Raw genomic sequence first — 25,061 nt, forward strand, 5'->3', positions numbered from 1 at the left:
CTCCTCCTGCAGGCCCCATCCAGATATAGGGCCTCCATGAGTGCACAGGGACTTGGCAGCGCCACAAGCTGACGACACCCCACGTGGCCAGTTAAGAGGCTGGAGAGGCTCCCGCGAGCAAGAGAGGAGACACTCCACAGCTGTGGGGGGAAGGCCCCCTCCTACTCCACCCCATGGGAGGCAGGATCTTGGCCCTGGAACCAACTCTGCCTCTTTTGCCCTCCCTCTGCTCCAGCACAGGCCCGTGGCTACGGTGGGGCTCGGGGGGGGGGGCTCTGCCCCCTTTCTTTAAGACACAGCCCCTCAAGAATTTCTCCTGTAAATGCCTTTTTCAGTCATTTTTAAAACATTTTTTTAAAAGGCGTGCACTCCTTTAAGCAGAGTGGGGTGCTGCAGTTGACTAATTCCCGCACTGAGCAAAGGGGATGGAGTAGGTGACCTCTAGGATCCCTTCTAACTCTGTGTTGAGAAACTGGTCTCCTGGCTGCTTCCCACAGGGCCACCAGCATGTCAGGCCTGTATGTTTCCTGTTGATGGGCCCAGAGCCCGGCTAAACCTTCCTTTTTAAATTCAGCCCTGAGTCAAGCAAAGAGGCGTGTTCCAAAATAGCTTCAAGCCATGGGGGGAGGTCATTTCTATTCAACGGATGAGAGAAACCAGAGGATGGGAAGGCACCCCTCAGGAAATCTTGAAACACTTCTGTGAAGGAGGAAACAAGGGTTCCAAATTCTGGCCCAGCCGCAGCCGCCTCATATGCCTTCAGCCGGGTCTTTCTGCTGCTCAGGTCCTCCTATGCAAAAGGTCCCTCCATTTGTCCTGAAAAGGGGTTCCTTGTCCCCCCCTTCTTCTCTCATCCCTTCAGAACAGAGGAAGAACCCACAGCATGCTTTGGGCCCTGGGACGGCCGAACCCAACAAGCTGAACTGCAGCGTTTGTTTCGGTGTAAAAGAAGAAGAGGAGATTGGATTTATGCCCCGCCCTTCACTACCCGAAGGAGTCTCAGAGCAGTTTACAAACTCCTTTCCCTTCCCCCCCCCACAACAGACACCCTGCGAGGTAGGTGGGGCTGAGAGAGCTCTGACAGAAACTGCTCTTGAGAGAACAGCTCTGACAGAACTACGGCTTGCCCAAGGTCACCCAGCAGCTGCAAGTGGAGGAATGGAGAATCAAACCCGGCTTCCCAGATCAGAGTCCGCACATTTAACCACTAGCCAGGGCTATTTTTGGGCAGGAACACACAGGAACGGAGTTCCGGCTGGCTCCCGAGTTGGCCACGCCCAGCAGGAACTCATTAGGATTGGCTACATTAGGGGTGTGTGGCCTAACGTGCAAAGGAGTTCCTGCTACAAAAAAAGCCCAGGGTTTTGACAACAAAGTAAACAGAATAAGAAGCAAAAGGTGGGTGTGGCTGGATGACCACACTTCTGGTAACATGGGGGTGTGGCTTAATATGCTAATGAGTTTCTGCTAATGGGTGTGGCCTATTATGCTAATGAGTTCCTGCTGGACTTTTTCTACAAAAAAAGCCCTGACCACGACACTTCCTGCCCTATTCGTCAGAGCAGTTCAGCAGAATTTAGGGAAGCGAGAACATTGCAGGAAGCAACTGCACAGCCAGCCTCTGAGGTAGCGAATGGACTGACGGCATCATGAGAAATCTGGTGGCATTAAATAAATATTTATTGGCTGTATACAAAGGTGAGATGTGTTGTGCATCTGGGCACATTATCAGCACTGCCCAAGCACCAAGCTTCTTCAGACGCGGGGGCAAAAAACGGGGCCTAATTCTGAACTAATCCCCCCCCCTTCTGTTCATCGGTGTTTGAAACAATTTTCACGTTCCACAACGTAAGGATGCAGCAGTTTGCTTCCATGGCCGGAGCATCTCTCTCAGATTTGGACAAGAATGACATCAAGTTTCTCGACACAGCTTTGCACGTCTCTTCTGCCAAGACATCTGTATGAGCCGCCTTCGTCAAAACTCTCCGCCCCCAACATGCCCACAGGTTTTTAGTGCAAAGGTCCCGCTCACAAGAGCGCCCGGGATCAGTGTTCCCTCTAAGCTGAGTTAGTGTGAGTTAGCTCACAGTTTTCTAGCCTCCAGCTCACACATTTTTGTCTTGGCTCAGGAAGGATGGCTCCCCAGAGCAAACTGATTTAATGCAGCAGCCAAATCCCTCGCTCACGACTTTAATGCCAGGAGCTCGCAAAGGAGAAGTTTTGCTCACGAGACTCCACAGCTTAGAGGGAGTGTTGCTTGGGACGGCTCGGCCCCACACCTCCACGAAGCGTTATTAAAAGTGATGTTCCGTAGTGATTCATAATCCAAAAATCAATGCCTCCTTATGGCCGACCATTTCAGAGGACAAAAATCGCTCTGCCATAAAGCTTTTTAAGTGCTCTCACTTAACTGCTGCCAAGAATTTAAAAGGAATTTCCAAGGGTGAACATACATTGATTGTGCCTTCAGAAGAAGAAGAAGAGGAGGAGGAGGAGATTGGATTTATACCCCGCCCTTCACTACCCAGAGGAGTCTCAGAGCGGCTTACAAACTCCTTTCCCTTCCCCTCCCCACAACAGGCACCCTGTGAGGTGGGTGGGGCTGAGACAGCTCTTGACAGAAATGGCTCTTTTTCAAGAACAGCTCTTATCAGACCTACGGCTTGCCCAAGGTCATCCACCCAGGTGCAAGTGGAGGAGTGAGGAATCGAACCCGGTTCTCCCAGATTAGAGTCCGCGCACTTAACCACGACACCAAACTGGCTCTCAACACAAAGATATCCCCCCCCCGAAACTCAAACAGGGTGATACCTAGAGAGACCAGACTATTGCGATTGAACCGCATTCCGCTGTCAACTGGTAACACACAAGGTTGGCCTGTATGAGAGGCAGCCAGTGTTTAAATACCAAACAACGGCAGGATAACATTGGCCCTGAAAAGGAGGACATACGTTCCATGGGTCACAAAACCCCAATTTTAACAGGGATCACCAAATGCAATAGAAATCAACGAAGCCCACAACAAGTTTTAGCACCCAATTTAGCGCATTCCCTGCATCCAGCTTCTCACAGTTGTGACGGAAACCCGGTCATGCCCGTGTCCTGCCAGCGAGACCCAATAGAGTATTCACAAAAATAAAGAGACACAGTACAGAAAGCAGAAAACACAAGATGAATACTGTGTATACGTCGTTCACCTCAATGAAAAGACGATAAACTTCAGTTTTTACATTAAAATTGTTATTTCTTGTTATGACATCACAACCTTGCAACAGCTTCCAGGTTTGTGACCTATATTCCGTAAGATCACATAAATACACGAACGGCAAGCAAAGCCAACTGCGCCAGGGGGAAAGACACTGTTATTTCTTGATAAAGCACAGAACTGGCTGGATTAATGTTTATGGTTCCAGCGATACGGAGATGTCCTACTGATTTTGACGCACTCTGAAGATGACAGTCCGCAATGAGAAAGAAACCTGGGAATCTTGTCAGTGATCTTTTTGACACATTATTAATCTATGAGTGGATTCTGTGATTGTATGGAATGAAATTTTGTGGCAAGGGAAGAAGAAGAGGAGGAGGAGGCTGGATTTCTACCCCGCCCTTCACTACCTGAAGGAGCCTCAGAGCGGCTTACAATCTCCTTTCCCTTCCCCTCCCCACAACAGACACCCTGTGAGCAATGCTCCCTCTAAGCTGAGTTACTGTGAGCTAGCTCACAGTTTTTTAGCCTCCAGCTCAAGCATTTTTGCCTTAGCTCAGGAAGGGTGGCTCCAGAGCAAACTAATTTATACAGCAACCAAATGGCCCGCTCACAATTTTGCCAGTAGCCCACAAAGTAGAATGTTTGCTCACAAGACTCCACAGCTTAGAGGGAGCATTGCCTGTGAGGTAGGTGGGGCTGAGAGAGCTCTCTCAAGAACTGCTCCTGAGAGAACAGCTCTGAAAGAACTTGTAAGGTCACACCAGCAGCTGCATGTGGAGGAGGAGTGGGGAATCAAACCCGGTTCTCCCAGATTAGAGTCCACACTCCTAACCACTACACCAAACTGGTCCTGGGTACTTGATTCACTTCTTTGTATGTAGCAACACTGTTCAACAGTGGACGCCTCACTGAATGCACAGTACTTTGCTTGCCGCTTGTGTCTTTATGCGACTTTATGGAATATATGTAACAAATCTGGAAGTTGTTGCAAGATTGTGATGTCATAATAAATACAATAATACACTTCTAATATTACCGACATTAAACAGGATAAGTATACTTCAACTTAACCGCTTAAAGAGAACATCCTAGTCTTCATAAACTTAGTATTAGCATATTATCAACATTTACCACAAATGAAGAATATCTATTACTTCTGGTATTATCTCTTGAGAAACTAGGTAGGATAAAATAGGTAGCCACATACTAGTAAATTCACTATACCCGCCATTAGCTTTTGTTGGTTTCATTATGTCTGATATTTTTTCCATTATATATAAATTCCATAGCTTCTTATACCATAAGTTTAAGGTTGGTTTACTTCCTGATTTCCACTTTGATGCTATAGTTGTTTTTGCGGCAAATAACAGTAAAGCAATTCTTTTTCTTTGAATAGTGGATAGATGATCATCATTTCTAAGGTTTAAGAGTACTGATTCTGGATTCTTATTTATGATATGTCCAGTTATACATCTAATTTCCTCTAATATTACACCCCCAAAAGATGTGACAACCAGGCCATTCCATCCAACAGTGTATATAAGTACCATTCTCTTTACACTTCCTCCAACAGAGGGAGTCAGAGTTGTGTGTGATACGAGAGAACTGTAAAGGTGTCAAGTACCATTTTGTCGTAATTTTAAAGTTTTGCCATTTTAGATTATTATATATTAATCGAGGTGGACGACTTGTACACAGTATTCATCTTGCGGTTTCTACGGCGTGCCCCGAAAGGCAACGCACGGCTCCGAGGATCCGGCCCCGGCCGCCTCACTGGCTTGCTTTTGCCACCCCCAGATTCAAGGCAGCCAGGAATTCTTCACAGCAGGATCTGTTCAAGAGCTCCATCAGAGACTCGCTGAGGTCTCTGTTGCAGGCAGGGACGAACCCGCCCAGGCTGTCGGGCCCGGGGTCTAGCTGCAAGGTGCGAGTCCAGTCCTGAAGCCACTTGAGTTCCTCCGAGACCTCCTTGCTCAGGGCCTCGTACTGGGACTGCAGGTCCAGGTACTTCCCCGTGACGCCGGCCAGGCTGGCCCCGACGGCGTGGATGTCTTCCTGCAGGTGCTTCTTGAGGGACTCGACCTTCCGGTACTCATACTTCAGCTGGGAGAGCTCGTGCCTCACGCTCTCGTGCTCCTCTTTGTACCAGGCCTCCTTCTCGTCGTAGATGGAGACCAGCGCGTCCAGATCCTCCTGCAAGGAATCGTGGGACGCGGCCACGGCGCCGAAGCTCCGCTCCATCCCGGAGAGGTCGTCCACCACCCGGGCAAAGCGCTCGAAGTTGATGTAGGTCTTGTTCGGCGGCATGCTAGAGTGGCACTTGAGGGTGTACTCCTTCAGCCGCTTGGTCCTCAGCGGCCGGTTCTCGGCCCGCTTGCTGAGATGGGCCTTGCTGCCTCCTTTGGACTGGTGAGTCTTCAGACAGAAGCAGGAGGCATTATTATTGACTGGGTGGAGTGTCACACGTCTCGACAGGCACCACAACATCGAAGGCACCACGCCAGGCAAACGGATCCACGATGTGTGGACAGACAAGGTCCCGATGCATGCATAACCAAGGAGTGAACGCAACAACAGCATCCCCAGAGAGACAAACGACATGCTAGCATCTGGGCCTTCACATTCTCAAAATAATCAGGAATACACGCTTGAGCCAGGCCTGTAGCTATGGTGTGGCTTTGGGGGGCTCTGCCCCCTTTCTTTTTCCCCAATCATTTAAAACGATTTTTTAAAGGTGTACGTTCCTTTAAGCAGAGTGGGGTGCTGTAGTTGACTAATTCCCGCACTGAGCAATCGGGTTGGAGTAGGTGACCTCTAGGATCCCTTCTAACTCTGTCAAGAAACTGGTCTCCTTGAAGCGAGTTTTTCTGCCTAATCGTTAGCTTTCTTGACTGCAGAAGTCCTCCCTCCCACCTGCCAGCTTGTTCTCAGAACTGTTGCTTAGGCTGGCAGAAGAGATTAACTTGCAGCAGCTGAGAACTGTCATCCAAAGTGTTTGGCAGCTTGCAGTTCAGAGATCTATCCCGGCAACAGCTTTCTATTGGCCAAATGGCCTTTCTTTCTGCACTGAGAACTTCAGCCTCACTGGGAAAAAATGTACCCCACAAGCCACAAGATCCTGGCTACGGGCCTAGCTCAAGCAGTTTGCGTTTTAAACATACGAGAACATGTCAACGCCAGCATTCTGCTTGTGAAGCCTCAATGTGCATTCAGTAGGTTCCGTGTTGCAGTGAATGCCAAAACTTCGGTGACTCACAGGTTAATGCTGCTGAAATCCCCATCGATATCCAAGAATAAATGTCCTTCCCCACTTGTGGGATCCACATTGGTGAATGGGGATAGTTTCAGAGTGGCGCTGTGTTGCTCTGCAGCAGAACAGCTGGATATGAGTCCAGCCGCACCTTCGAGACCAACAAGTTTTTCGAGGAATGAGCTTTCAAGGGTTTAAAGCGCCCTTCATCTGACCAAGGGACTTTTGACTCTCGAAAGGTCATACCCTGAAGGTTATGTTGGTCTCTAAGGCCCTGCTGGACTCCGATCGAGCATGACATCGGAGAATGGTAGGACAAATTCAGAGCCCAGCGGGGCACCTTTAAGACCAACAAAGGTTTATTCAAGGTGTGAGCTTCCGTGTGCAGGCACACTTTTTCAGATACTCTGGAATGGTAGGTAAGGTTCAAACTTATAGCGGTTACATGATGAAGATGTGCAAAGACAAAACTAAAGAACAAGCTCAGGTTATAAGGTCAACAGTTGTAAAGCAATAAGGTCACGTAACAGCATTTTTTTTCTTTTTTGAGGTGGATGCAGCATAACAATGTAATGCAAGGGATATATTGGGATGTTTTACTGCATCCACCTCAAAAAAGAAAAAAAAATGCTGTTAAGTGACCTCCACACCTGAGAGCAGAGAATAGAGAGTCTCAGTTTACTTCCCACAATTAGAAAAGACACCTTTACACATTTATCTGCTATTTTGACATATTTATTGCTTTACAACTGTTGACCTTATAACCTGAGCTTGTTCTTTAGTTTTGTCTTTGCATATCTTAAAATATCTTCATCATGTTACGTGTTCATTTGCTGTTCAGTCCGTCTATACGTTTGAACCTTACCTACCGTTCCAATGGATTTGAAAAAGTGTGCCTGCACACGAAAGCCCATACCTTGAATAAACCTTTTTTGGTTTGCATGCACACTTTTTCAAATATTTGAAAAAGTGTGAATGCACACAAAAGCTCATACCTTTAATAAATATTTGAAAAAGCGTGCCTGCACACGAAAGTTCATACCTTGAATAAAACTTCATTGGTCTTAAAGGTGCCACAGGGACTCTAAATTTGTTCCACTGCTTCATACCAACACAGCTGGCCACCTGGATCTATCGGAGAAGGTTGACAGTCTCCGTTTAGGTGAGTTTCAACACTGTCCTTTGTAACTTCTTGGAAATTCACAACGTTTCTCTAAACTTCAGAAATGTTCATACCCGAATGTCGACGTCAGCCAAATTTGGACACCACTGTAACATCTACACAGCAGACCACCACAAACACACACAAACAAACTGAGACACGGTCCACTGGGAAGTTCTCTCTCTCTTTGCTGCCCTTGAAGTGAATGGCGAATGGCGCAAGGGCAGGAGAGAATCAGAGCGGAGCGTGGCCTTCCGACGAAACGACGCTCGGTACAAACAGCAGGCAGATGCGACACGACAGTAAGAGGCGTTCCAAGACAGAAAACTGTATGCTTGTATTCAACATCAAGTTTTAAAACTTCCCTCCTTTTCGAGAGAAAAAGATAATTTTAAAAAGCAAACGCTGCTTGCTTCGCACATGAAGCCGCCTCATACTGAAACAGACCCCTGAAGGCCAGCATTTGTCTACTCAGATCGGTCACTGCCCTGCAGGGTCTCAGGCAGAGAGAGGCCTTTCCCATCACCTACTGCCTGGCCCTTTTTAACTGGAGATGCTGGGGATTGAACCTGGGACCTTCTGCATGCCAAGCAGAGGCTCTACCGCTGAGCCACAGCCCCTCCTTACAGCTCTCCAGGGTCTCAGTGTGCGACTGCAGTAAAAAAGGCCAACGCTATGCTCGGGATTATTAGGAAGGGAATTGAAAACAAATCAGCCAGTATCATAATGCCCCTGTATAAATCGATGGTGCGACCTCATTTGGAGTACTGTGTACAGTTCTGGTCACCACACCTCAAAAGTGATATTATAGCAGTGGGGAAAGTGCAGAAAAGTGCAACTAGAATGATAAGAGGGTTGGGACACTTTCCCTATGAAGAAAGGTTAAAGCGCTTGGGGCTCTTTAGCTTGGAGAAATAAAGACTGAGGGGTGACATGATCGAGGTTTACAAGATTATGCACGGGATAGAGCAGGTTGAGAAAGACGTCTTTTTCTCCCTTTCTCACAATACAAGAACTCGGGAGCACTCCATGAAATTGCTGAGCGATCGGGTTAGAACGGATAAAAGGAAGTGCTTCTTCACCCAAAGAGTGATTCACACGTGGAGTTCACAGTGCCACAGGAGGTGGTGGCAGCTACAAGCACAGATGGCTTCAAGAGGGAATTGGATAACCATCTGGAGCAGAGGCCCATCAGTGGCTATTAGCCACAGGGTATAGACAGGAACTCTCGGTCTGGGGCAAGGGATGCTCTGTATTCTTGGTGCCTGGGGGGGGGCAACAGTGGGGGGGGGCTTCTGGTGTCCTGGCCCCACTGCCGGACCTCCTGATGGCCCCTGGTATTTTTGGCCACTGTGTGACCCAGAGTGTTGGACTGGATGGGCCATGGGCCTGATCCAACATTGGCTTCTCTTATGTTCTTATGTTCTCAGGCAGAGAGGTCTTTCCCATCACCTCCTGCCTGGTCCTTTTTACCTGGAGATGCCGGGGATTGAACTTGGGACCTTCTGCATGCCAAGCAGAGGCTCTTCCACTGAGCCACAGCCCCTCTTTCACCGTGCTTCTTTTTTTCAAAGCTCCTAAAGCCATTTGGCCTAACTGTAACTCCACTAAGATTATAACAGTGGGAAATCAAAGCAGACGGTTGCTGCCACCCTGGTTAAAACCAGGTACCCAGAAGCAAATTAAATGCCAAAATACAACAGGCCATACAAAGTTCTGTCCAACGTCAGCAATCCCCTTCCCATACAAAATCCATGCCCGGCCTTACCGTTATCCAGGGGTGCGTGAGCGCCTCTTGGATTGCCAGACGCTTCCTAGAAAATGAAAACACTATCAAGGCAAGGCAGGATTTTAGAGGTCCAGATCTGGAACCACCAGAAAGACCTGAAGCACAGCGTAAGCATTAACACAAAACATTAAGCATTGTTGGTTGATATAAATTTGGTGCCACGATCCAGTTCTCTAATGCAACATGTCAGAGATGTATTTTTGTATGATGTTCGATGCATCCTCTGTGTCAGAGATGTATTTTTGTATGATGTTCGATGCATCCTCTGTGTCCAGTATCTTACTTATCACAAGGTTGTACAATACTGATATGTTCTTGTTTTGTATATATGTTGTAATAAACTCAATTAAAATTTTTAAAATTAAGCATGCTAGCATTACATGACAGGACCATACTTGCAATAAGCTATACACAGCAGTAGAGACCACAGTCTCTATTCATTTATCCAAGTAACGTTGTGATGCTTTTTGTACAATGCTACCCTATTGCTGGAGAAGAGTCCTGAGAGTCCCTTGGACTGCAAGGAGATCGAATCAGTCAATCCTAAAGGAAATCAACCCTGACTGTTCCCTGGAAGGCCAGGTACTCAAGCTGAAGCTCAAATACTTTGTCCACCAAGTGAGAAGGGAGCACGCTCTGGAGAAGACCCTGATGCTGGGAAAGATTGAAGGTCAAAGAAGAAGGTAACCCTGTAATGGGTCTGGAATGTGGAGGGGTGCCCTCCTGTTTTCTGTCTCAGCTCTCCCTGGCTCACCAACTGTTTGCTATCTTATGCTTGACCTTGTAGATGCTCCAGCTGCAGTTTTACTCGGCTGGGAAAGTTAACGTAACGGCTTTTGCTTTGCCTGCTAGCTTTGCCCGCGTGCGCGCGAGATATATCCATTGGCTCATGCTTACAGGGGGGAGGTATGATTCTAGTATAAGTCAGAGGCTCTAGTATTGGCGGCCATTCCTGACACAAGCTGTATATGTGTCTCTAGTACTGGATTTACCAATAAACAGTTATCTTCTCATGAAGCCCTGTTTTGCGTAACCTGATTAAAGACCCTGAAAGTGGCAAAGAATGAGATGGTCAGACAGTGTTGTCGAGGCAACGGACATGAGATTGAGCAAACTACAGAGGATGATGGAGGAAAGGAGGGCCTGGCGTGACGTGGTCCATGGGGTCGCGAAGAGTCGGACTCGACTGTGCAACTGAACAACAACCCTACTGGGGTTGCAGAAAAGCCCTCTTGAACACTTTTGCAGAGTTTGGGGGAGGTCTAAAGGGTGGGGAGCGTCCTCGACCAGAAAGCCACTCTGAACTTGCAGGACCGTCCGGCCTGACTCCGCACACTGCAGGTTCACACCGGGGGCGCTTACCGCGTATCTTTCACCAGGAGCTTTCGTATGAAATCTTTGGCGAGGTCGCTGGTTTGGCTGAAGAACTCCTCGTCAAAGTCGTAGCTCACGGCGGTGATGTTGGCCAGCGTTTCCTGCTTGGTCTCGCCGAGGAACGGTGACGCCCCGCTCAGCCTGGGATGGACCAAGGAAGAGGAGGGGGTGGGGAGGGTCCCCCGGTGAAGGGAACAGCCAGCAGAAGTCGGCCTTGCCCTGAGCCCCTAACGGGGGGATCTAGTCCCCCGCGGACTTTGGAGCTGAAATGGCAGGCTGTGCGGCTGGCGACCCAAAAGGGCAACAGCAAAACAAATCGGTGGCAAAACGGCTGCCCGGAGTTTCCAGACCGGAGAGTTGAGGGGCCTGGATGGATGTTGAGGGGGCTTGGCAGGAAATCGGGGGGCAGGGCCCCAAAATGCCCCACTGTAGTTATGGGCCTGGTTGGGATCTTTTGGGTTAAAATCGAGACTTCTGCTTTGCCCCCTTGTGTCAGAAGTGAGGTGGAGTCATCTCGGGTCTTGTTTTGGGATAATTCTGGAATCCAGCGAGACTTGCGGATTGCCTGTGGCCCGGGACCTAGGGTTCTTTCTACTTGTCTAACGCAGGTTTACCCCGTCCTTCCTCCCTGAAACTCAAAGTGGTTCTCCCTTTCCTAGTCGTGTCTTGGGGGTGTACGACTCGCCCAAGGCCCACTCTGTGACCTTCATGGCAGAGCAGGAACTTGAACCCAGGCCCCTCACATCCTAGTCTTACATTCTAATTCCTGTACCAGAGAAGAAGAGGAGATTGGATTTATACCCCACCTTTCACTACCCAAAGGAGTCTCGGAGTGGCTTACAAACTCCTTCCCCTCCCCACCACAGACACCCTGTGAGGTAGGTGTGGCTGAGAGAGCTCTTTCGAGGACTGCCCTTGAGAGAACAGCTCTGAGAGAACTTGTGACTGACCCAAGGTCTCCCAGATGGCTGCATGGGGAGGAGGAGGCGGGAATCAAACTTGGTTCTCCCAGTTCAGAGTCCGCGCTCCCATCCACTACACCAAACTGGCTCTCTGGCACCCACACTGGCTTCCCCGCCTCCCCTTCCCCAAGTGAGCGTGAGTTTTTAAATTTTTATTTACATTTTATTTTTCATTTTGTGATGTCAGTGCCCCCCGACTTATTTAAAATCTCCCCGAATTACAAAATCCTGGCTGCGGGCCTGATCCCAATTCTCTATCGGTAACAATACTCAGCATTTTGTATGCAGCTTTACAGTAATTCACTGTGCAACCTCAGTCACAACGGCTCTGCGAGGCAGGCCAGAGCCCTCACAGCTGAATTGGGGGGTGAGACCGGTTTGCTGAAGGCCCCTGGCTCTGGGTGGGGGAGCATCAAGAACGCAGAGGGCTGCCCTGGATCCCGGGAGGGAAAACCGGCAATTCCCGACCATTGTTCACTGTATACAATCAAACCAGCAGACTACTTACAGTATGTACGTGATGACTCCTATACTCCTGAAAGAAAAAACAAACCCACACATTTCAGGCAACCCCTACGCATACAGCATCTATTTGTATCTACACACGAAAGGCGGCGTTTCACGTCGAGCCCGGCCTGCCTCAAACGCAATAAAACCTAGAGCTTTCCTTGTTAATCCGTAGCAGCAAACGACAACAAGGAGTCTGTCCTTGGTCTCTAAAGATCCCGCTGGACCGGTTCCGGAGCCAGGATTTTGTGGCTGGTGGGGCAAAAAGTTTTCCTGGTGGGGCTGGAGGTCTCAAGGGCAGAAAGAAAAGCCAGAATTCTGTCGATTGTGACTCAGCTACTGTGGAATCAAGCCTTTTAAAAGCAAAGCATGGAGGCTTCTATATTTTTGCCCCGGAGTGTGACAATTGCAGGCTGAGAAAGGGAGGGGGGGGTAAATGGTAGATGGTAGACGTGGCACTGGAAATACTTATCTGGGTTTGGCCACTAAGCTCACTCCAGTTTGTATAAAAACACACAAAACTTACTTTACAGAAACAAAGGACAAACAACACATCAATAGGGGAAAGAATGCATATAGTTCAGCAAGGAATGCAAACCAAACCAAACCAAAAAACCTATCTGGCTATCCTACTCACTTCATAGCAGCAGGGTAGAAATCGAAGAGACCTTCGAGGCAGCCTCTTCTCTCTCTGAGTCTTCTCAAGCTGTCTATTCTACATAGGTGTTCTTAACAATTTAGCCAATAGAAAGCTGTTACCAGGATAGATCCCTAAATTGCAAGCTGTCAGCCACTTTAGATGACAGTTCTCAGCTGCTGCAAGTTAATCACGTCTGCCAGCCTAAGCAACCATTCTGAGAACAAGCTGGCAGGTGGGGGGTGATGACTTCTGTAGTCAAGAAAGCTAACACTTAGGCAGGAAAACTCTCTTCAAGGAGACCAGTTTGTTGACACAGAGAAGGGGTCCTAGAGGTCACCTACTCTAACCCCCTTGCTCAGTGTGGGAATTAGTCAACTACAGCACTCCACTCTGCTTAAAGGAGCGCATGCCTTTAAAACAATGTTTTAAAATGATTGGGAAAAAGCATTTACAGGAGAAATGCCTGTGGGGATGTGCCTTTAAGAAAGGGGGCTGAGCCCCCTAAGCCCCACTGTAGCTACAGGCCTGTGCTGGACTCCTGTTTAATAAAATCTGGAGGATGGGGGATTATTATTTGAAGCTTGGACAATCTGGCCGTCTGAGAACAGGAAGAGTGAAACTCACCACATGTCTGCCGGCAGCCCAAGAGGTTCGTAGTTCACAATTTCCGGTGCTGAAAGAAGCAGAGGGTTTGTTTGTTTTTTGCAGACACCAGCAACACCCAATGGACCCGAGCAAGATATTTATGGCACCTGAAGGCCAGAGGCTACCCAGGGTCGAGCCCACATCCAAAATCCTCCCTCCCCCCCACATTCTCAGGGGCTGTGCTGAGTCCCCGAAGGTCCCAGGTTCAATACCAAGCAGGGAAAAGGATCTCAGGGAACACGGCTGGGAGACCGCCTTCCTTTCCTGAGGTCTGGAAAGCCAGAGCAAGTCTGAGCAGACGGGACCGAGCTGGCAAGATGAAATTCCCGCGTCCAGGTTCACATCAACACATCCCAGACTCTGGGTTCATCTTGCACTTTGCCGCACTGCCCGCCGTTGCTTTTATGGCCATCAACATTAGAGCGATCACTCCTTCGCCTCCTACCCAGAAGATTCCGGAGCTGGCGTCAGCGGAGCCAGCAGAGACCGCCTGCCTTTGGCTGCAGCCAGTTTGCGAGGGATGTCTCCGGGACCTGGCCACAGCACGAGCTGTCAACAGAGAAGCGCCGGCCGTGGCTTCGCCCCCTTTCTCTGTTTTGCCCTGAACTTTGCAGGTGTCTCATTTGGAGAAACACAAAACACGGCTTAGAGCTGTGTCTGTCCATGAGCTTGTGTGCATAGGAAGGTAAAGAGGTTTGCTCTGAGCTGCCGCATCTTCAGCATCCCAGGGGTTCTCAGGGTAGGGATGAACCTCATGTGGAATCCAGAGCAGTGTTCCCTCTCAGCTGAGTTTGTGTGAGCTAGCTCACAGTTCTTTAGCCTCCGGCTCACACATTTTTGCCTTCGCTCGGGAAGGACGACTCCAGAGCAAACTTATTATATGCAGCAGCCAAATCGCTCGCTCACCACTTTAATGCCAGGAGCGAACAAAGTAGAATTTTTGCTCACAAGACTCCACAGCTTAGAGGGAGGCATTGCTTACAAGCAGTGTTCCCTCTAAGCTGAGTTAGCGTGAGCTAGCTCACAGTCTTTTAGCCTCCGGCTCACATGATTTTGTCTCAGCTCAGGGAGGATGGCTCCAGAGCAAACTGATTGATGCAACAGCCAAATTGCTCTCTCACAACTTTTAATGCCCAGTAACTCACAAAGTAGAGATTTTGCTCACAGGACTCCACAGCATAGAGGGAGGCATCGTGCCCATCTCTAGATGGGCAATCAGTGGTAGATCCGGCTCACTCCTGGTGCACAATCATTGCATGCGGGAAGCAAAAAGAAGGAATGTCCTGGCTGGGGAGGTAACCCTACCTAGGGATGGGCACAGACCGGGCTATGGACCTAATTTTTCCACAGACCAGGGCCCAGTTTGTGGTCCGTGAGCCCGGTCCGTGCCATCCCACCAACACGGACCTCCCACGACCAAGGCTCCCTCTAAGCTGCGGAAGTCCTGTGAGCAAAGATTCCGCTTTGTGAGCCTAGATGGCATGAAAGTTGTGAGCGAGCAATTTGGCTGCTGCATAAATTAGTTTGCTCCGGAGCCCCATCCTTCCTGAGCTGAGACAAAAAATGTGTGAGCCAGAGGCTAAAGAACTGTGAGCCAGCTCACACTAACCCAGCTTAGAGGGAGCACCGGAAGGGGCATTTGGATCAGGGAAATGGGTTGGGGGGAGTTAACTCTTTCTGGGCCCACCGCAGCGCTTCTCCATGGGGTCCACATGCATTTTTCAGAGTTAAATATGCCTGGTACTTTGAGGGACAAAGGGTGGAGACCTGCCCCTGATTTTCTCTAACAAGAACAGCTGCTATGGTTTTAATATTTTAATTCTGCTGGTCAGAGCCGTGATATTCAGGTGGCCTCTCACACCCTATTAAACCAGCATCAAGAATAAGAGAGCAACAAAGGGCTCACCGACAAATTCCGGCGTTCCGAAAATGTTTTTGAATTCGACTCCATCTTCTATTTCGTGGGCCAGACCGAAGTCGATCAGTTTTATGTGCGGGATTGGGATATTCTTGTCCAGCAGCATGATGTTCTCGGGCTGAAAGAGCGGGAAACAGGGAAAAGGAGACATAACAACCATGTGAAATTGCACACGACGGCACGCGTGTCCTGTTTGCTGGCATAAACGTTTGGGTGGGAGGCTTAGCAGCGACAGGGCCCCCAGACCCTTCCAGCAGGTGCCGAAGGTGATCTGGCACAATGAAGTTTAAGCAGTGCACCACAAAGACGCGGCCTGTGACTCTCCGGGAGAGCTAAAACAACATGTTCCCTCTCTGCAGTCGCAACCAAAAGAGACAGCAATACAGCAGAAAAATCTGCAGATGCCGGGGATTGAACCAGGGACCTTCTGCCTACCAAGCAGAGGCTCTGCCACTGAGCCACAGCCCCTGATTACAGCTCTCCAGGGTCTCAGGCGGAGGTCTTTCCCATCACCTCCTGCCTGGTCCCTTTAAACTGGAGATGCCGGGGATTGAACCTGGGACCTTCTGCATGCCAAGCAAGAGCCTCTACCACTGAGCCACAGCCTCTCTTCACAGCTCTCCAGGGTCTCAGGCGGAGGGCGTTCCCATCAACTCCTGCCTGGTCCTTTTAACTGGAGAGGCCTGAGATTGAACCTGGGACTTTCTGCATGCCAAGCAGAGGCTCTGCCACTGAGCCACAGCCCCTCTTGACAGCTCTCCAGGGTCTCAGGCGGAAGTCTTTCCCATCACCTCCTGCCTGGTCCCTTTAAACTGGAGATGCCGGGGATTGAACCTGGGACCTTCTGCATGCCAAGCCGATGCTCTTCCACTGAGCCACAGCCTCTCCCCAACTGCTATGGTATGAGAGGGCCATTTCAGAAGAAGGGGACTCTAGTCCTGGGAAGCTGATGTGCCACCAGAATCCTGTTTATTCGCTCTGTAGTTCGGAACCTTTTCCCATTCTTTCATCTGGGAATGTACAAACTGCTCCCCGGGGGCAGCTGGTCACAAACCACATTAGCTGCCCTTGTTTTATCTCTGGAGGCCGTGTTTATCGCACACGAGACACACCTGTCGGCAAACAGGAAAGAGGACTCTTTCAGCTGCGTGTCCATCGTGCCACTGCACAGCAAACTCTGGGGAGGGGCTATGGCTCAGAGGCACAGTGTCTGCTGGGCATGCAGAAGGTCCCAGCAAGTGAAGAATCATAGAGCACAGGCCACGTCCAATGCTCCCTCTAAGCTGTGGAGTCTCGCGAGCAAAAAATTCTACCTTGTGAGCTCCTGGCATTAAAGTTGTGAGCGAGCGATTGGGCTATGGACACAGCCAGCTGTCTTATACTGAATCAGACCCCTGTTTCATCAAGGTCAGTATCATCTACTCAAGACTGGTAGCAGCTCTCCAGGGTCTCAGGCGGTGGTCTTTCTCATCAGCCACTGCCTGGTCCCTTTTAACTGGAGATGCCGGGGATTGAACCGGGGACCTTCAGCCTGCCAAGCAGAGGCTCTGCCACTGACCCACAGCACCTCTTTATGGCTCTCCAGGGTCTCAGGCAAAGGTCTTTCCCATCACCTACTGACTGGTCCTTTCAACTGGAGCTGTGGGGACTAAACCTGGGACCTTCTGCATGCCAAGCAGAGGCTCTGCCACTGAGCCACATCCCCTCTTTACAGCTCTCCAGGGTCTCAGGCAGAGGTCTTTCCCATTACGTACTGCCTGATGGTATAACTGGAGATGCTGCCGGGGATTGAGCCAGGGACCTTCTGCCTTCCAAGCAGAGGCTCTGCCACTGAGCCATGGCCTCTCATGACAGATGCTCAGTCCCCACTTACCTTTAAGTCAAAGTGGGCAATTTTCTTGGTGTGCAGGTAACTGACCCCCTCCAGGATCTGCTTGATAAACTGTGTGGCTTCCTCCTCACTCAACGACTCTTTCTGGGCCAGGAAATCAAAAAGTTCTCCTCCGGATACCCTGCAGAAACAGACAAGGAGATCTGGGTCTAGCTCCGTGACGGCAAGCATTTTGCAGTAATCTTTGCTTCTCCAGAGACCTCAAGTAGGTCCAGAGACCTACCTGATGTGTCTCTAAAAGGTAAAACTAATGCAATAAGAACCACAGAGAAAAAGCATAGCATGTATCAATATTAAAGCAAGCCAGAAGCATAAAAACAGCCACAAAAGCAGCACTGAACAGCGTATTAGTGAATGGATAATAAAACAGAGGCTAGAAGCAGACCCTCAGTGAAAAGCCGGGATAAAAAGAAACGATTTGGCTTGGCCCTTAAAGGAAAGTGAGGTAAGGTGCCAGGTGAGTCTCAAAGGGGAGGGCACTCCAAAGGCACGGGTAAGGCTTGAATGTGGCACTCTTCAAAGATGTAATCCCTTAAGAACCTCAGAAGAGCACTGCTGGATCTGACCGGTGGTCCATCTAGTCCAGCATCCTGTCTCACACAGTAGCCAACCAGGAAGGCCAACAAAAACAGCATAGAGGCCTAACCCTTACGCTGCCTCCTTACATTGGTATTCAGAGGCTGACTACCTCTGAATGTGGGGGTCAAAGAACATAAGTCCATATGAACTTCAGAAGAGCCCTGCTAGACCAGACCAGTGAGGGTCCATCGTCCAGCATCCTGTCTGGCCAAGAGTGGCCAACCGGGTCCTCTGGAGGGCCAGCAACAGGGCACAGAGGCCGAGGCCTTCCTCTGACGTTGCCTCCTGGCTCTGGGATTCAGTGGCTGACTGCCTCTGAACGTGGAGGCTCCTTTAGTCGCCCTGCCTAGTAGCCGCTGAGAGACCTCTGCAGGCCTGATCTACATGCAAACATGAGGTGCTGTTTAAGTGGAATTCTTGCACAAATTCCATTCAGCTGAATTGGGCTTGCTGAAGGAGACCCTCCTCGTGGATGATGATGCTCCGGTACGGCTGCGAGTTCAGGTACCAAAATACCTTGGTCCAGACTGTTCCCACTTTCTTTAAGAGTGAGACTGAAGGAGGCAACCCTGTGCCTCCTTTCAAAGTTGCACCCATTTCCCAGGAGAGCAACGTTGTCGTTTCTTGGTCTCCTGTCCGGCTTCTCTAGTGTAGTGGTTAAGTGCACGGACACTAATCTGGGAGAACCGGGTTTGATTCCCCACTCCTCCACTTGCAGCTGCTGGATGACCTTGGGCAAGCCGTAGTTCTGACAAGAGCTGTCCTGGAAAAAGAGCCGTTTCTGTCAAGAGCTCTCTCAGCCCCACCGACCTCACAGGGTGTCTGTTGTGGGCAGGGGAAGGGAAAGGAGTTTGTGAGCCGCTCTGAGACTCCTTCGGGTAGTGAAGGGCGGGGTATAAATCCAATCTCTTCTTCTTAGTCAGGGACCCACTGATGGACCGCCCTGTGCAGACCGATTCATTTCCTGCAATAATCCTCAGGAGAGCTCTGCTTTCATCACAGGGCTGTACCGGAGAGCCCCTCCTGAAAAATCCACTTTCCGCAGTTTCTAGAAAGCAGCTTGGGCTGGCGGGAGAGTGCTGGGCCTCCTGCCTTGCCCCACCCCATCAGGGGGGGGGGGGAAGGGAGGGGGCAAACCCCCCCGGGCATCAGAAAGGGAGGCAGGCTACCCGACTTCAAGATTAATGTATTCCTCTTAGCAAGGAAAGATTCAGTGGTGGAAAGAAAACATTCCCCCCCCCCTTTTCCTTGGATGAGAACTTCAGAAGCTGATAGAAACCAGCTGCTTTTATGATAACAATACAACCAGAGAGAACCACGGAAAAAGATCAAAACCAAAGCGAGATGCATTGGCAAGAACTATGCACACAAGCACTTTATTCTCACAAGCAATGCTCCCTCTAAGCGGTGGAGTCTTGTGAGCAAAAATTCTGCTTTGTGAGCTGCTGGCATTCAAGTTGTGAGCGGGCGATCTGGCTGCTGCAGAAATTAGTTTGCTCTGTGGAGCCATATCCGTCCTGAGCGGAGACAAAAAATGGGTGAGCTGGAGGCTAAAGAACTGTGAGCTGGCTCACACTCACTCAGAGGTAACACTGCTCACGTAACTTTATTCACGTTGATTCACGCTATGGGTTGTTTTGGAAGGGACTTGGACTCTTCTGTGCAATATGCAATACTTCCTAACTGTAAGAGTGGTTGAGCAGTGGAACAGTCTGCCTTGGGAGGGGGTGGATGCTCCTTCGCTGGACGTTTTGAAGCGAAGGCTGGACGGCCATCTTTCGGGTATGTCTTAGGGCTATTATCTTTCCGCTCTGCTCCTGCAGAGTGCAGGGGGTTGGACTCGATGACCTGCAAGGTCCCTTCCAACTCTAACATTTTATGAATCTATATGCATTTTTGAATGTTTAAATTGTGACTTTATCGTACTTTATTGGACTTTATATGTTTTGCACTTTCTAATCCACATTTTGTGGATTGGTTTTCGTTACTGCCCACGGTAGTCTTGCTTTGGCTTTTATGATAACAATGGCAAGTATAACATTCTAAGGATTTTTTTTTAAAAGATCTGATCAGAGTTTTGCCCCGCGGCTTTGTTTACGGGTTACGTGTTTTGTCATTTCCCGTAATCTTCGGTTGAGAGAAACAAAAAACAAACCCCGAAAGAATTCCCCATCACCTGCCTTTTGCCTGGGTGATGCAAGACCCTTTTTTACTGCCTGGTCAGGAGGGGCCCTGGTAAAGCATAACCCAGCATTACACACGGATTTGTGACTGCCGTTTGCAAGCATTCAAAAAACAGTTGCTGCCTCACAGCACCTGGGAGTCGGCAGTCATTGTGTTGCACAGCGTGGCAGCCACAGGGTGGCGCTCAACACTCCTCAACAGTCCATGGGGAAGGTCTGTTGTGTTTGCCATCGCAAGGGCTTTCCCTCCCCAGCCCGCACGCTCTCAAAGCAAAACCCATCCATTCCAGAATCCGATCCAATCCAGATTGTTTAATTGTCCAGAAGACCCGCCTTTCTCCAGAGTTCGCTTACCGGATTCACGGCCACCCACCCACCTCCTTGGCATTCACTACCATGGCCACAAACTCCAGAGTGGTACTCACATTAAAAAATAAACAGGAATCTTGGAGCACTCTGTTTCCATTCAACCATCAGCCTTCGCATCCTAGCGCCCACAAAGATGCATCCCACAGAACGGGCTCTAAGCCACAGAACTTGATGCTAGAGGGAGGGGCCGTGGCTCAGGGGCAGAGCCTCTGCTTGGCATGCAGAAGGTCCGAGGTTCAGCTCCAGCTAAAAGGACCAGGCAGGGGGTGATGGGAAAGGCCTCCACCTGAGACCCTGGAGAGCAGCTGCCGGTCTGAGTAGACAATACTGATCTTGATGGACCAGGGATTTGATTCTGTATAAGGCAGCTTCATGTGTTCATGTATCATAAGAGAAGGGCCTCTGCTTGGCATGCAGAAGGTCCCAGGTTCAATTCCCAGCATCTCGAGTTAAAAGGACCAGGCAGGGGATGAGGAGAAAGACCTCCGCCTGAGACCCTGGAGAGCGGCTGCCAGTCTGAGTAGACAAATACTGACCTTGATGGACCAAGGGTTTCTGATCCAGTATAAGGCAGCTTCACGTGCTTGTGTGTGTTATTGTACGTATCATCTTGCTCTGAGTGCATTGCCTTCCACCTTCAGGGAAGGGCCCTGGCTCACTGGTTGGGTATCTGCTACACATGCAGAAGGTCCCAGGTTCAGTCCCTGGTGTCTCCGGTAAAAAATTCAGGTAGTAGGTGACGGGAAAGACCTCCGCCTGAGGCCCTGGAGAGCGGCTGCCAGTCTGAGTGGACAATACTGACCTTGATTCCTGTGTATGATTAAAAACCATCTTCATGGACTTTGTGTGGTGGCCCCCGAACTCCTCTTTATTTTTGTGGCGACAAAGCTCCGCTTGAGGGTGGCAGGAGAAGGTGGTTAGATCTGACCCAGCCAGGAGTCTCTTTGTTGGAGGGGTGCGTGGGAGAGGGCCCGGGATCCTGCACTCGCAGAGGAAGCAACGATCCGGGGACACGGAGAGCGAGCGGCACGTTGGCGCAGCCCTTGGCCGGAGGAGACCCCGCCAGACCGAGAGACGGGTCAGCATTCCGGCAGGGCGAGGGAGGGAACTGGCCTCCCGAATGACCACACTCCCTGGCACCTTTCCAGACGGCCGTCCCGCCCCCGTCACTCAGCACCCGCAAAGGATCGATGCTGCGGGAAAGGGCGGCTGACAGCCAGGGTGCCAAACGGGAAGGCTGCGGGCAAAACGCTGACCCCCAAATCGCCAGCCAGCTCTCCGGCTGCCAGACTCAGGTATCAGCAGCTTTGCACATCTGGCTGAGGGTGAGGTACTGAAGTCAGCAGCTGGCACTGACTACCCCCCCAGGGGGTCATCCAGAAACAACCTCTGGCGGAAAGGGAGGGGGAGGAGGAGGTGTGGAGTGCGGCCCCCTCTGGCACTTCTGCAGTCTCGGTTTCCCTCATCTGCGGAAAAAAACCCCATCAAAATCCCACGCCTAAGCTTTCCAACTTCTGCACAAAGGAACATGCAGTTCCCTTATTTTAATAGACTGATTCACATTTTGCTCATTGTGGGGAGAAAGAAACGGAGTGCCCGACCTCAGGGATGCTATCAAACACACGGACATGAACACAGGAGGCTGCCTTGTACCGAATCACACCCTTGGTCCATCGAGGTCGGTATTGTCTACTCAGACTGGCAGCTGCTCTCCAAGGTATCAGGCAGAGAAAGGTCTTTCACGTCACCTGCTGCCTGACGCTTTTTAACTGGAGATGCTGCCGGGGACTGAACCTGGGAACTCCTGCATACCAAGCAGACGCTCTGCCACTGAGCCTTTCCTGAGGGAAATTTATTCAGCTCACCCTTCTGGCTTTGGAGATTTCAGCAGGCAATGCAACGTTATTGTCATAGCCTCACAGGCTAGAAAGATGTGTGTTTCCTTTTAAGAACAGAAGAACACAAGAGAAGCCCATGTTAGATCAGGCCAGTGGCCCATCCAGTCCAACACTCTGGGTCACACAGTGGCCAGAAATACCAGGGGCCCTCAGGAGGTCCAGCAGTGGGGCCAGTGGAAGTAGGGATTTTTAAAAGGAAGTAGGGAATTTTTCATCCACTACCACCTTCCACGCTTCTTCAGAAGGGAGGGGAGAGGCTGTGGTTTAGCAGGAGAGCACCTGCTTTGCAATGCAAAAGGTCCTGGGATCAATGCCTGGCAGTGCCCACCGAAAGGATCTCCAGTGTTGGGAAAGAACTTTCTGGGCTGGAGAGCAGCGGCCAACCCAAGCAGCCAGCCTGGAACCTGACGGACCTAAGACAGGCCCACGCATGAACACCCATGAAGCGCCTTCTACTGAATCAAGACTATCCTGTTCATCATGGTCAGTCTTGTCTGCTCAGACTGGCATTGGCTCCCCAGGGTCTCTCAGGCGGAGGTCTTTCCCATCATGGACTCCCTGGTCCTTTTTAAACTGGAGATGCCAGGGATTGAACCCGGGACCTTCCGCATGCCAAGCAGAGGCTCTGCCACTGAGCCACGGCCCCTCTTGACAGCTCTCCAAGGTCCCAGGCGGAGGTCTTTCCCATCACCTACTGCCTGGTCCTTCTTAACTGGAGAAGCCGGGGATTGAACCTGGGCCCTTCTGCATGCCAAGCAGGTGCTCTGCCACTGAGCCACAGCCCCTCTTTACAGCTCTCCAAGGTCCCAGGCGGAGGTCTTTCCCGTCACCTACTGCCTGGTCCTTCTTAACTGGAGAAGCCGGGGATTGAACCTGGGATCTTCTGCGTGCCAAGGAGATGCTCTTCCATTGAGCCACAGCCCCTCTTGACAGCTCTCCAGGGTCTCAGGCGGAGGCCTTTCCCATCACCTCCTGCCTGGTCCTTCTTAACTGGAGAAGCCGGGGATTGAACCTGGGACCTTCTCTACCACTGAGGCACGGCCCCTCCCCTATAACACATGAACACAGGAAGCTGCCTTATACCGAATCAGACCAGGAGTCCATCAAGGTCAGTATTGTCTACTCAGACTGGCAGCTGCTCTCCAGGGTCTCAGGCTTGAGGTCTTTACCTCCAGCCTGGTCCTTTCTACTGGAGGTGCCAGGGGTTGAATCTGCGACCTTCTGCATGCAAGGCCGAGGGTCTTCCGGTGTGCCACAGCCCTTCCCAAGTCCAGGGGCCCAAATTGGTCTTGCGAGGCCAGAACAGAGCCGGGCACTCACAGCTCGAGGATGAGGACCACGTCCGTCTTATTCTCGTAGACGTCGTGCAGTTTGATGATGTTGGTGTGGAGGATCTGCTGCAGGATCTTGACCTCCCGCTCGATCTCCTCGCGCCTCACCCCGCGGCGGCTGGCTCGGCTCTGGCGCTTCTTGATGAACTTGGCGGCGTATTCTGCCCCTGTGCTCTTCTCCAGGCACTTCTTCACAATTGCAAACTGGCCGCTGCAAAGGGAATAAAAAAAGAGTCGGGCTCAGAACGAGGGTAGGCCTGACCACCACCACCACCACCCTTCTGGCGCGACGTCCGGATCTGTCCCCCAAAGCCCCTTGAGCCAGGTGCTCAAATGCCGCTACAAGCACAGGAGAAGCAGCTCGGGAGCAGAGCAGCTTACTTTTTAAGGAAATATAGAATAGGGATGGGCACGAATCACATTTTTGCGGTTCAGTTCGAACCGAACCACGAACTTATATAAACCAGGAGGTTGGTTCTCAAACTGAACCAGTTCCTATGGGTTCGTGACCCCTGCTTTCTGCTCCCCGCTGCTTTTCGCGGGGAGCAGAAAGCAGGGGTTTAAATGGCTCCAAACAGCTGAGCGCTGGGGAGCAGCAATTTAGCTGTTTTTCTTGAAGAGTAGAAAGCAGGGGTATAACATCTGCGCCATTAAACCCCTGCTTTCTGCTCTTCACAATCCGCCACAAACTGCATCAAAATTTGTGGAAGTTCACGGCGGTTCTTCAGTTCATGGACATCACTTAGTGAACCACAAACTGCCCAAAATTCATGACAAATTTTAGTTAATGAGCCAGTTCATGCCCTTCCCTAATACAGAACAAACACAATCCAAACAGAGGGAACACTGAAAAACAAGGAATTTGCAGATCCATCCATGCAAAAGCATGTACTGCAACGTTGGATCTCCCAGACTTTGGACACGTTCCTTCCCCCTTCCGAACTTCCATTATACTGAATCTCCTCCCAGTCACATCAAACATCTGCAAACCACCTGCTCCTGTGTACGAGGATCTGTGAATTGTGGAACTAACCCCTGGATGTCTCTGACACATGACGCTGCCTAATACCAAATCAGACCCTTCGTCCATCAAAATTAGTATTGCCTACTCAGACTGGCAGCGGCTCTCCAGGGCCTCAGGCGGAGGTCTTTCCCATCACCTCCTGCCTGGTCCTTTCTGAACTGGAGATGTTGGGGACTTAACCTGGGACCTTCTGCATGCCAAGCAGATGCTCTGCCACTGAGTCACGGCACCTCCTACATTGTATACAGTGAACTAGGAAGCCCCTGGTTCAAATCTAGCAAATGCTACAAGCTCAGTAACACTGGGATCCTAAGCTTCCTTACCCAAGTGA

At 50.4% G+C, this 25,061-nt stretch overlaps 1 protein-coding gene across 4 annotated transcripts in view; it reads right to left on the minus strand.

The window, feature by feature from the left end:
• DAPK2 (death-associated protein kinase 2) overlaps positions 1-25,061 on the minus strand; it is a 63,840-nt gene that overhangs the window by 6,210 nt on the left and 32,569 nt on the right. For 3 of the 4 annotated variants that reach the window (XM_015420250.1, XM_015420255.1, XM_015420240.1), the window contains exons 3-10: positions 23,696-23,917; positions 17,329-17,467; positions 15,444-15,573; positions 13,517-13,565; positions 12,254-12,280; positions 10,772-10,924; positions 9,389-9,434; positions 3,998-5,623 (exon numbers count right to left, since the gene is read on the minus strand). In XM_015420250.1, coding sequence (XP_015275736.1) covers positions 4,979-5,623; positions 9,389-9,434; positions 10,772-10,924; positions 12,254-12,280; positions 13,517-13,565; positions 15,444-15,573; positions 17,329-17,467; positions 23,696-23,917 — 1,411 coding nt within the window. In that variant the 3' untranslated portion in view covers positions 3,998-4,978. Of the gene's footprint in view, positions 1-3,997; positions 5,624-9,388; positions 9,435-10,771; positions 10,925-12,253; positions 12,281-13,516; positions 13,566-15,443; positions 15,574-17,328; positions 17,468-23,695; positions 23,918-25,061 lie in introns of those variants that run through there. The other variant, XM_015420263.1, reaches the window with a different exon arrangement.

The sequence above is a fragment of the Gekko japonicus genome, unplaced genomic scaffold (assembly GCF_001447785.1).
Source record: "Gekko japonicus isolate JY-2015 unplaced genomic scaffold, Gekko_japonicus_V1.1 scaffold369, whole genome shotgun sequence".
Taxonomy (NCBI): Eukaryota; Metazoa; Chordata; class Lepidosauria; order Squamata; family Gekkonidae; genus Gekko; species Gekko japonicus.